A 13,014-nucleotide genomic window follows, 5' to 3' on the forward strand; every position below is an offset into this window, starting at 1 on the left:
CATTCCTATCCCACGGAGATTGTTTACCAGTTCCGTGGGAGGCCTTCAAGGTCTCCCTTATTCTCCAAAGACTGAAAGGTCTACATGACCATCCCTCCTCACTCTACCTCCGGATTAGGGAAGGTGTAATTAGTGACCATGCAGGGGAGTCACTTGCTCAGCTAATGGAGTGAGTCACTGTTGTAAATAATTAGACAAAGAAGAAACAGGAATTCCCTGGCAGTTCAGTGGTTAGGACTCTGCGCTTCCACTGCAGGGCAAGGGGCACGGGTTCAGTCCCTGGCTGGGGAACTAAGATCCCCCATGCAGTGCGGCACGGACCGAAAAAAAAAAAAAGAAGAAACTAGGGGTTGGGAAGAGAAGAGTGGGATAAAGTATAATAGAGTTTTTTTTTTAATTAAAATTTACTTTGTTTTTTAACGTAGCCTTAAGAATATGACAGGGGAAAAGAAATGAAGCTGAGCTAAGTACCTATGGGCTTTGAACTACACTCCTGTGTCTCCTGGTGTGAGAAAAGAAGAGCGATGAGCTGGGCCCAGTTTCCTGTCAGTTCTAAGGTGCTCTTGCCTGGGGTGATGGAAGCTAAGCCTGTTTAGAATTCCTGAGTATTGAGGAAAGGGGTTAAGTAACTAAAAGTTTACTAAGAACCTTTTTCCATATCAAGTATCCAGGTTATTCTGTGTCTCAGAACATGTTAGGACTATAGGGCTGGAACCAGAAAGACAATCTAATTAACAGCTTAGTGTCAATTATTGCAGGCAGTGTGATCCTTGAATTAGCCCTTCAGGCATGAGCAATGATTAAGGCTTCCCATGTCCTGAAAAGGAACTTAATGACATTTTAGGTGGGAAGTTGACAAGGCACCAGAGATGCTTTAGGGCACAAGCAGCCCTGTCACACTCTCTTGAGGGGGCTAAGCTGAGGAGGTGAGCTCTGATGGGTGACGGCAGTCTTTACTCACCTGTAGATGTCTCGAGCCATTCCGAAGTCTCCAATCTTGGCCACTCTTCCAGGGCCTGGACAGGTCAAGAGGCAGTTCCTGGCAGCAATGTCCCTGGGAAGAAAAAAAAGGAGAAAATGCATTTCCTAATTTTATTCTTGAAAAGATAAATGTATAATACTCAGCACAAGGATTTTCACCTCCAATCTGAATGTTCTCTTTTCTTCCCTATAGTTCCTTTCTACATTATACTTCAGTATGAAAGAAATAGCTAAGCAATTCTAGGTCTCAGAACTAACAGGGAAATGGAAAAGGATTTGGGGAGATGATTGAAGTGTTTAAAGGGATAATAATAATGAAAATAACTATAATAGGAACTAGAAAATTGGCCTTTTACTGTGTACTTAAGCATTGTTCTATGTGCTTCATATCTAATTCTCACAACTCTGTAAGACACAAGGTGCTATTATTATCCTTATTTTATCAAAAAAACTTAAGCTAAGAGAAGATAATAGAGGGACATAAGAAATGTGTTTGGCTTTAGGCTATTGTTCTGTACAGATTGCTGGTTGGTTTTTGCCGGTTGGATGAAGGAGTATTCTGGAACAGCATAATTTCCATGACCAGATTCAAGTAGGTCAAAGTATTCCCAAATATTTCTAGTTTTATTTTTTAATAAGCCATTATGGTTTTTACATCCATGATTTTATCTAAAGCCTTTTAAGCTGTATGCATCATAGCTATGTGGCCGAAGAATCGCTTCTTTCGAGTTAGAAAGTTATCTTGTCTTCTTAGTTGTTATTCTCCAGATGGCCTATTCTCCCAAAGCACACCTGTAAGCCTTGATCAGAAGCTTTCCAAGATTCATCAACTTCTACTCACTGACTGCTAACCCATTCTTTTTTTTTTTTTTTTTTAACGGTACGTGGGCCTCTCACTGTTGTGGCCTCTCCCGTTGCAGAGCACAGGCTCCGGACACACAGGCTCAGCAGCCGTGATTCACGGGCCCAGCCGCTCCGCGGCATGTGGAATCTTCCCGGACTGGGGCACGAACCCGTGTCCCCTGCATTGGCAGGCGGACTCTCAACCACTGCGCCACCAGGGAAGCCCCGCTAACCCATTCTTGACATGCATGTGGGGATTAAGGATGCAGCCAGAAGAAATCTGGAATGGGTTTCTAATAACATTAAAGTCCTGGATGAGAAAAAAAAAAAAAAAGTACTCCTTGGGGGGAACAGGTGGTGTTTTCACATTTTCAGTTGGTGTCATGAAGATTCTGACCTTTGGCTGAGAAAGAAGGACATGGAGAATAAACAACTGGATAGTATTAAAAATAGGGTGTGGATAGGGCCTCATGACTTAGGAGATCAGAACAATGGGTCAGGGTGGGAGATGGATGTCATTAATGCCACTGCCCTGATCCAGAAGGTTTAAGTTGAATTTTGAGGAGCAATGGTGCATAAAATGCCCTAAGGCAACCATAAAAGCATAACATATATGACATCAAAAAGAAGAAAAAAATAGTAAGAGATATAGCCACTGCTTCTCAAGAGAAATATAGTGAAATAGACCAGGAACAATATTTATGGATCCAGAAAGGTCTTTCCATTGATGTGCAGGGAATGGTTGCTTAAAAAGTTGATCTTGAATCTAATGGCAGGAAAGTAAATGTAAGATCATAGAACACACCAAGAATTGGTAGAATGACACATATTTATTGAAATGGCAATAAAGCATGTCCAGAGGAAAGAGATCTAATAGAAAAATGGAAGCATGTGGATCTGGTGAGGGAGTTCCACTCTGAATTCAGCAGGTGTGGTTGCATGGGAGTCTGCGAATCTTAAGGCAGACACTGGGTGGAGGAAAGAGAATTAAGGTAAACCTATTGGGGGAGTGTGCCACAGACCTCAAGCCAGTTAGAAGATGTAAAAGATGCTTTCTTCAAGCCAATTACCTCAGAAGACAGCTTTGATCGAGATGGACAATTTCTGCTAATAGTCACCCTTTGCTTATAAAGCAGATCATCTGATATATTACTGATTCAATCTTTGACAATTTCATTTCTCAAAAAAGATAAAAGGAGCAACAAACTGTTACTCTGGGATCTAATTCTGACCTTCAGTAACTATTTACAGATATGAAAGCCATAAGAATCTTAAGAGAATATGATCCTGTTATTATCTGTAATAACAGCACTGGATATAGTCAACATATTATCATGCCTCTAGGAAAGCGGATTTCAAAACGTCAGAGGAAAGATGGATATGATCCCTCAGTCAGAGAATCTGGATGCTTGGTGACTAATGTGGGAGTGGAGATAAAAAGGCAGAAATGGGGACTTCCCTGGTGGTCCAGTGGTAAAGAATCCACCTTCCACTGCAGGGGATGCAGGTTTGATCCCTGGTCAGGGAACTAAGATCCCACATGCCGCGGGGCAACTGAACCTGTGCACCACAACTACTGAGCTCGCGTGCCTCAACTAGAGAGCCTGCATGCCACAAACTACAGAGCCCACGTGCTCTGGAACCCGTGCAACACAACTAGAGAGAGAAAAAACCTGCACGCCACAACTAGAGAGAAGCCTGTGCGCAGCAACGAAGACCCCGCATGCCTCAACGAGGATCCCACATGCCACAACTAAGACCCGAAGCAGCCAAAAATAAATAAAATAATAAATAAATCTTTTTTTTTTTTTTTTTTTTAAAGGCAGAAACGACCTCAGGGAGAAGTGAAGGGAGAGATCTGAAGTCACCAAGGTGACAGCACACGTTGCTCTCAGATGAGACCAGATTTAGAGGACGTGGACAAAAGATGGAAAGATGGCTCTAGCCGAGGACTAATTCCAAAAAGAGTACAACCTTGTCATGTCTGAACAACAATAAAGCCCAGAGCTGAGATTTATGGAAAGTTGTGTACACATTAAAAAGGGCAAGAATAACAATGGCAGGGTTGGATGAGAACAGAAAGAACTGAGCCTGGCTTCTCTTTTACTTCTGTTATTTCTATCAAGCACAATGATCTGCAAGTTGGAAAGGTTGAAAATCAAGAGGAAGATCTGAAGATCAAAGTGATGAAGTGACAGTCAAAGGATGAGCCGATGTGAGCGTCTCGCCTTGTTTCAGGAATGGTTCTGGGAAACTAGGCCAGTGTATTTCTTGACCTTCAACTTCCCCATTTTTATTAGGGAAGGAAGCATAGCTTGTTATCTACTTACACGCTTTTCTATTTCTAAACTCATACGTATTCTCTCATTTTCTACGCTGTATTACATATTCTAATTATTAGGAACATGGCTTATACTCTTGGATGGGTTAATGAATGTTTATTAGTTTACCAGGTTTTACTAAATCAGAAGCAAATGGTTAGGAAGAGCTTTGCAAAGAGCCTAACAATCGATTTGACTTTGCAGGTTTCAGAATCAAGCTGTCTGCTGAGGAAGCCATCAATGGCCACATGAAAAGAAATACGTGTCATCTCTCGTGTCTATAGCATTACACGTGGACTTGATGTACCAATGCAAACACCATTTAAACACAAGGAGTAGAGTGGAAGAAACGAAGTACAGAGGTGGAGAAAATAATCATTATTTTTCATTTCAGAGTATTTTAGAAAAAAATAATTTATCCAATAAACATTTATTGTGCCCCACTATGTGCCAGCGATATGAAGATGAATAAAACAGGGTCCTTGCCTTCGAGTTACCCATAGTCAGATATGTGAAAATATAAACTCCTTAAACTTCCCTTAAGGAGCCCAGTTTTCTAGATATGGAAACGTTCACATGATCTAGGACTTGACACAGGCAGGAGTCCCTGCGGGGGGTCAGGTAGAGCTCATCTGGGTCTCCAGTGCTGGTATGGATGTTTTATGATCCCACTTTACATATGGGCCACATGAGGCCCTGGTAGAGTAATAACCATCTTAAAGACAAACAAAGCTGAGCCATCCGAACAGCTTTGGAGAGAGACCTATTGTTCTGCTCTGAAGGCGCGATCTGGGCCCCTGAGACATGTAGGGAAGCGTACAGAAGGTGAGGGTAGAGCAAGGTCACTTAGACTCACCGGTGGATGAAGTGATTTTCCTCTAGATACTGGCAGCCACAGGCGATGTCCTGAGCCACGTGCAGGAGGTCCAGCATGGCCAGGGAGGAGGGCTGATTCTGTGGCAGACAGAAGTGACCAGCTGATGAGAAGCTCTTGGGGGAGAGAAGATCTGAAACACTCACTTCCCATGCTTGCTAGGAGGCCAAACAGGTGCGCCGCCCCCAGGGTCTCAGCCCTGGCTGCACATTCGAAATCACCTGGCAGCTTAAAAAATATGCAGATGCCTGGGCCCCAACCCAGACCAAAGACTCCGTCTCTGCAGGTGGGCGCAACATTTACAGGGTCGCAGCTCCCAGATGAGTGCGGCTGGAGCCCTAAACCACAGGAACCGGGAATGGCAGACGTCCTGCCCCTTTGCATTTTTTCTGCCCATTCTTCCACCTCAATCTTCATAAACATTTGGATCCCCCAAAGGTACAAACAGGCCTGTGGGGAAATAAAGGGGGCTAATATTGTTTTAGAAATGCTCTAGTTAAACGCTTAAAAATATTAAAAAAAAATAATTTTCTTCCTGAAGACCTAGACCTGAAGTGGATTGAAAAAGGAAAGCTTCCAGAAAATGATGGGCAGCTGAAGAGCCATCTCCGGCTTTTCTGCATAAATTCTCTTTTGTGCAAAAGCTGCTGCCGCCCCCTGCCCCCGAGATGCACCCCGTCTTTGCCTCCCCGCAGCCTGGTGGAGCCCAGGGAAGTCTTTTCTGAGGGCTATGCCCTCCTTGGTGTCTTTTAAATTCCTAAACCCCCAAGTCTGCAGCAACACGTCGTCATGCAGTGTCACATTCACTGTGCTCTTCTGTGCCTATTTTACCATGTCCCCAAGGAAACTTCGAGGCACCCGAGGCAGGGCCTTCAGCGTCCACTTCCGTGGTCTCCAACACGACCCTTAGCTCGCTGCCGTGGTTCAGTGAACAAGGGGGTTCGTTGGTTGATTACGGCGGAACTAGGGTTTACCCAGATGCCGGCCACAGACCAGGGCCTCCCCGGGACTCCTTGGAGAGACAGCAGGGGTCTGGAGGCAGAGAGGCGTTTGTCTAGGGCATGCTTCAATTCTGGGGGGGACGACTCAGGGAGGGGCATAGCCTCTGCCCATGGACCATTGGGCAGTGCCTTACATGCAACAGAGCAAGTCCCAGGACATGATCTCCTTTGATGCAACATCCCGTGTGGTCGGTAGGGAAGAGAGGTTACCTCTGTATTAAAGATGAGCGGGCTGAGGGCTCAGAGAGGCTCAGGTCACACAGTCAACAGGGTGGAGCCGAAACTGCCCTGAACTGGGCTTTAAGGATCTGGGTTGGGGGAAGTAGGATTCTAGGAGTTAAAACTGAGTTTCTCGGGAGAGCGTGTCCGAGAAGGGCCGGAGTAGCCATGGGCGCAGTGCACGATACCCAAGTGAATACGGATGCGGCACACAGATGCCGTGAGGGCACATTTCGGTGCTCGGTTGAGCTGAGCTGGGCTTCATCCTGCTCGTCCCTCATTGGCTGTGTGAGCTGGGGCTGACCGCTTTGCCTCTGTCCAAGCCACCGTGTCCTGGTCTGTGAAATCAGCATGACACTCTTGGCCTCACCGGATTGTTAAGAGCACCTACAGTCAGAGGCAGAGTGAGTGCCTCATAGAGGGCTCTGCAGTTATGGAGGGGGCTACTCCTGGAGGGTGCTGTGAGGTCTTGGGAAGTGGCTCTTGAGTTGGGCTTCTCCCGGGACCTTGTCAGGCTGAGAGGTACTGGGCACTGTGAGAGACGGTCCCCTTTTCCTGGGGAAAAGGAAAGTAATATATTTCCAAGGGGAATATGCATCCATCTTGCTATAGTATTAGAACAATCTTTTCTCTCTCTTTCTTTCAAATTGCTTTCTGTTCCTGCCAAAGAGGACCCAGTCCTAGCTCCCCTTGGGTCTCTTTGTGTCTTAGCCCCCATCACTCAGGATGCAAGGACCACTGACGTCTCAAATGCTCCGTGAGTCTGGTGTGCTGCAGGGACTAAATCTTCCCATGCATTAACCCATGCGCCGGGATTATCTGGGCTCCTTGTCTTTGGCTGCTCAGAGCAAATTAACTGCGCTGCTAATCAGTCTGAACAGAGCAGATAGTCGGTAACCCATGGGTGTGTGTGTGTGTGTGTGTGTGTGTGTGTGTGTGTGTGCAGTGGGGGAGGTGTGGATGCTGTGGCAAAACCGATACTTAAAACTAGCAGTGCAGAGCGTAGCCAGCGTGCTCAGTGTCATTTCTATCCATGCTGGGCAAAGAAGGACTTGGAACCATGTTTTTTTCCTCCTATTTGCCACTGAATGCGGCACTTCCTTTGGCAACTCAGGCAGTCATGGTTATGGGTGTAGCCTGTCCAGTACTCAGAGAGGATTTTGTGCAGTATTTCCCAAAGCAGGCTGTGGGATGGAATTCAATCAAACAGGCATGGGAATTCCTGGGTTAAATAGGCTTCTTTTTCATAGGAATTATCACAGTCTTTGCTATACGCTAATGTGTGTTGAGAATCAGTAAGAGAGGAGTCTGCGTGGCTCTGATATTTGCTTGACCAAGGAATTCTTTCGAGCATGTGTGTGAGTGTGTAGCACCTCAGGGTACCGGAGTTCCCTTCAGGGACACTGTTTTGACCAATATCCTACTTTTACACGGGAGAAAAGAGGCCCACTGAAGTGGAATAATTTCTTTGCTCGCAGTTTCTGAGGGGCTATTTCCAAAGGATAATGTATATACTAATAAAAGACAGAATAATATTGATATATGTTCCTTCCTTAAGTAGCTTCTGCATTTAGAGATGAAGGGTCACAGGACATGGGGGAGGAACTGTTTCACCAAGTGAAAAACAGACTAGGGATATATTTTAAAATTGACACATATGAGGGTGAGAGGGAAAGATGAAAGGAAGAAGCAAAGAATGCAGACAGGGGACACAAAATATTAAACGTGGCAAAAATCCATCTTGAAAAGTGATGAGATGTGAATGGTGCTGGGCCCTCATATTCCTGGCTCCTGACATGGCCGAGAAAATACCCCTCCACGCATTTTGGAGGCAGCATTGGTATTTGGCAAAGTTGAAGCCAAAGATGAAAACCTAAGCATTAGTTGCAATCAGAGGTTCTCACCTCTGTGCTGTTCACCTCTGACATCCAAGAAGCCGTCTTGTACTGAGCCTCTTCTCTAGAGCCATTACCTACAGGATTACCATGTTCCAAACAGCTATAGACACTATAGCGGTCAATGACCGCCACCTTGAGTAAAGAGATTACTGACTCCTTAATGGTCTTTGTCATCATTGATTGAATCAACTGATATTAAAAGACAGCTACTAGCCTACATCTGGCATATATTAAACCCTCAATAAAAATTTGTTCAATAAAGAGAGCATCTGCAAAATTATTTTGACATTAAAAGGGTCCTTCCTTCTTGAGGAGGTGGGGTCCTGGGACCAAACGATGTCTTCCTCTGTACCCATGAATTTCATTTCCATGACAGACATGGTTGGCCCAGGTACCCATTCTGTCCTCTGAGTCTGTATATCCATCATTACTTCATGTCCTTCTATCCTGATGGTCCATGGAGCCACTGAGCCCCAGGGATGGCAGGAAGTGAGCACAGAGTGCTCGTGTGATTCTGAGTGCCCAGCCGGGTGCCTGCACACAGCAGGTCATCATCAGGTAAGCCCGGAGACTCAAGGACTTCAAACAAATGAATCAGGTGGACTTCAGGCCTTTGAATCCAGTGAGCTCCACAGGCTGGAGGCATGACTCTGCCCACCCTCTCCTCAGGGCGTGTATCTCTCCGGCCCTGATGTCCATCAGCCAGCCCCTTCCTTCTTCATCATGTGTAGGATTTGCTGATATTAGCCCCCTGGGTCCACTTCTAAATCGCGCTCCTTTCTCACAGTCAACCTGACCTCCACTCCACTAAGCTGGCTTTTGTGGTTCTGACAATCATGCAGGACACCCAGCAACCTCCTCCCCACCTCCCCACCCCTTCCACCCGCGGCCGGAAGTTGCTGCTACAAACACATTTGCACGGGGTCACTCTGGAGGCTGTGATCCGACGTTTTAAATCACCCGTTGTGGGCAGTACCTCAGGAATGACCAGCTCACCTGAGACGAGTGGGTGTGTAAAGGGGTAAGGAGGAAGACTGGGGTGCTACCAAGACCTGGGGGCACGGTTGGCAGGGAGAGCCACACAGAAGGGCAGGGTCAAGGGTTAACGGGCAGATTTGGTGGGGGGGGATCCTGACCCTTAGAAGCGGCTCTCCCAAGCGGAGTCGACCTTCTGCTGGCTGTGGGCATCCCTCGGGCGGTGCCTGCAGCTAGAGGTCGGAACTTGGCAGCGGGCTCCTGCTCTGAGCCTCCTTGGGGTGGCACTGGGGCTGGAGGTGGTGGGAGATATCAGCGATCTGCTTTTCCTTGCTGGTGCTTCGTTCTTTGAGACAACATTCAAATCCTCTTTCATCATCAAGGGAGAGAGAGATACCTTTGCCTGTAAGTCCTCGGACTTGCCAAGTGAAGGGTTCCCAGATTCCCTTTACAAGGAGGTCACAATACTTTCTTGTCCTCAAGCCCCAGGAATCTCCAGTGGGAAAGCCAGAGCTATGCCTCTGCCCAAAGTGTGATACCATGTGTTCCCTGTTTGACGTCTGCCAGAGGCACTGCTTCCCAGCACCGCTCGGCCTTGCTGGGTGCTGGTGGGAAAGCCAAGGCTGGTGCCCAGACCTGGCAGAGATGACTGCATAGCTGGCAGCATTTGCTCTGAACAACCCACCCTCACCTTGGCACTCAGGGCTTCTCGAAGGGGACCATCTGGATAAACAGCACAGCAGGCTGGAGAAAGCATGGAATCAGGATCCACCAGACCTGAGCTCTAGCCCCAGCTCCTTCATTTTCTGTGCGCCTCGGCAAGTCACATGACCACCCTGAGCCACTGTTTTCCCGTCTCCAGAATGGGGTGAGATCTGTACCATCTACTTCATAGGGTGGTTGTGAGAAACGTGAAAACTCTGGGGAGGAGGGTGGTAATGCAGATGAGGATTACCATGAGGTGGGGTTAGTTCTCTCTCCCCCTCCCCCAGCCCCCTTCCTCCTGCCAGGTGTGCTCAGGTGTATACACACTCATCTTCTCAAGGCGTTAGAGCGGATTCCTCTTAGATGCCGAGACAGGTCACCCAGAGGCTTGCGGCAACGGTGTGGAGGCTCCTAAGGATGCGGTTTCTAAACTGAGTCTGAGTGAAGGCGTGGACTGGAGTAGGCGTGACCTTCCGAGGTTTCTGCCACCACTTGGGGTCCTCGTGAGGAGAGTGTTCCGTTCTGGTCTTGCTGTGGCAGAGCGGTTGTCGGTCTTTCTCTGCTGTCCTGGGGGTGGGGAGGGTACAAGTCTTCCCCGTGGTTCTCATAGTCCAGTGGCAACCAGAGGAAGTCAGGTCCTAACTCAGGGGTCTGCTCTGCTCCAGTTTCCAGGGTCCAGGCCTCTTGAAGACCCCGGCAGTGACAGGAGTGGACAGCTGGACTCTGGGCTCGCCCAGTATGCTGTGTTTTATAAATGATCTCTGTCCGAGATGTTCTAGCCTAGCCCGAGGAGTTCACGTTACAGATGCTGAGGTTAGAGGGGGTTGGCTCCCCTAAGCAGGTTGTCTAATGGCCAAGCAGGGCTGGGCGTGGGTGGGTCACTTAGGTTTCTTCACTCCCCCAAGCTCTAGCCCTTTAACCATAACATGTATGCAGCACCTTCCTAAATACCCCAGCACTCTACTTTGATAGTAAAACTACAAGGTCAGGATGTCCGCATTTGAGAGATGAGGACAGTGGGGTTCAGAACGGGTGGATGCACAGTGACCTGCCCCGAGTCAGTTGGTTGAGTGAGTGACACAGCCGGCATGAAAGTCCCCCCACTGTGCTTGTCCCTAGCTTTGGTTTTCCACAATTAGCAGACCATAAAAATAGATACAGCCTAGAGAAGCTGTTGCGCAAGCCTTGCACAAGCTCCCTGGGGCTGGGCTCAGCCATCAGCCACCTTCTGTCCCCTCTCTCCCGCCTTTCCCCCAGATCCGAGCCCATGGGCCGACTCCCTCGGTCCCACTGAGTATGTTGCTTCCCAGTCTGCCCACCCTGGCTCCTTCCTCCCCCTGCTCCGTCCCCCGGCACAGCTACTGGGAAAGGCTGGTTCTCACTCACCGGGCGAGGGCGCGTCTCTCGGAGGAAGGACTTGAGGTCTCCTCCCGCCATGAGCTCCAGCAGGATAAATCGGGGCAGGGCTTGCAGACTCACCCCGATACAGCGCACGATGTTCTGGTGGTTGAACTTGCTGCAGAGCAGAGGGGAGTAACCGAATTTAACTGAGCTGAGTCTGGGAAAATCTTAAGTGGGCAAAGCTGGGTACAGAGTTATGCTTTCAGAAGCCACATTTTGTAAATGCTTTCTGTAAATGTGGGAAGCAGGGGTCCCAGGCTGGGCCTCGGCAGAGGATAATCTGGTTGCTGAGCAGCTGGAAGAACCAGAGGGCAGGTCTGGCGGGAGCTCAGTCTGCTTGAAAGAACTTGCTTGGGGGCTAGGGGGTGAGGAGGAACTTGGGCGAGCAGGTGGGGCGGCGGGAGAGGAGGGCTTCGAGGCTGGGGCGCGGGCTGCTGGCCGGGATTCACGTTCGGGGTTTGGGTTTTCAGAGGAAGGCCTCCAACTGCTTCCCCGAGGGACTGAGTGAGACCTGCCAGGTGACCGTGTGTGGAAGAGAACAAGGAAGAGGGCCACGGATACCACTGTGGACTCCTCACGGGGACTCTGAGATTCGGGTCTTCTTGTTAGTGTGATCCTATCGGGACACGTGAGGCAGCGGGGCCAGGGAACTCCACGTGGGCGCACGCGTGCAGAGGTGACACACTGGGTGACTGTACACCCAAATATGATGCTGCTTAGTTACTGCCAAGTACGGAGATGGAGTGATTCGGGTCTCCTTCCATCTGCTCTTCTGCTTTCCACGTTTTATTCAATAATCACACACTACATGCTCAATCAGAAAATACGTCGTTTTTAAAGCAGGAGCTGAGCCTGCTGCTATCCTCCTATGGACCCAGCGCACCACACACGCTGCGCTGGACTCGTTCCCTCTGCCACTTCTGTCAAGGGGAGACCTCGGGCCGCCCCAGCCTTTAGGATGTTTGAGGTTCCCCAGTGCACCGGGAGGCCATGAGCCTGGCCAGATCTCAAGGTCCAACATCTGCTGTCAGAGCCCCGGACACTGAGACTCCCAGTGGGGGGCCCCAGATCCACCAATTGAAGGGTCAGGCCAGCTGGGTGGACCAGGGTGGGCGACTTCCATCACTTGGGGGCCCATTTCCTTTACATGAGAGCTGAGAGCTGGGGTTGGCGAAGGACCTGGTGGAAGAGATACCTGGAGGAGGATTGTATCTTCTACTGTCAACAACCAGCATGCTCTGCTTCTTAAGAAAAGGGGCGGAAAGAGCCAACTGGTGACACAGGGATGCTGACTGAAGGCGGAGTGATATCGATTGGATTCTTTTTCTAAGACAGTCATCTGGGGGCTGGTTCCACTCTGGTAAGACGTGCTAAGAATTTACGGAGTCTCCTGTTGCAGAGGGAGGGGTGTGCTGCAGGACAACCCTGCTTCCCTCAGAGATGTGCCTGTTAGAAACATCTCGTGTCCCCTACAGGCTTGGGACAGTGGTGTGGGGTGTCTCCCTGTATCGTTACCTGATGATCAGGGCTTCCATGAGGAAATCCAGTTCGTCCTGTTCAGAACACACCTCAGGCAGCGTCTGGGCACAGAAGGGAGGGTGGGAAGGAAAAGGAGGCTGTCAGCAGAGAGCCACCCTTACAGAGACCCTTGGCCAAGGTCAGGCCCACAAGGGAGCCGCCTCTTACCTTTACAGCCACTTGCAGGGGGCTCGGATCGTTGGGCATTCCAGACACCTGACCTTCATACACCTCCCCAAACGCGCCGTGGCCCAGACCCCTGTTCAAAGAGAAGGTGA

At 49.0% G+C, this 13,014-nt stretch overlaps 1 protein-coding gene across 1 annotated transcript in view; it reads right to left on the minus strand.

The window, feature by feature from the left end:
* The window catches only part of ALK (ALK receptor tyrosine kinase), a 777,689-nt gene that overhangs the window by 12,366 nt on the left and 752,309 nt on the right, over positions 1-13,014 (minus strand). Inside the window, exons 22-26 of the mRNA XM_007470876.1 lie at positions 12,905-12,995; positions 12,734-12,798; positions 11,204-11,333; positions 5,002-5,099; positions 962-1,054 (exon numbers count right to left, since the gene is read on the minus strand). Of these exons, the coding sequence (XP_007470938.1) occupies positions 962-1,054; positions 5,002-5,099; positions 11,204-11,333; positions 12,734-12,798; positions 12,905-12,995 (477 nt within the window). The remainder of the gene's footprint in view (positions 1-961; positions 1,055-5,001; positions 5,100-11,203; positions 11,334-12,733; positions 12,799-12,904; positions 12,996-13,014) is intronic.

Source organism: Lipotes vexillifer, unplaced genomic scaffold, assembly GCF_000442215.2.
Source record: "Lipotes vexillifer unplaced genomic scaffold, Lipotes_vexillifer_v1.1 scaffold717, whole genome shotgun sequence".
In the NCBI taxonomy this organism is placed as follows: Eukaryota; Metazoa; Chordata; class Mammalia; order Artiodactyla; family Lipotidae; genus Lipotes; species Lipotes vexillifer.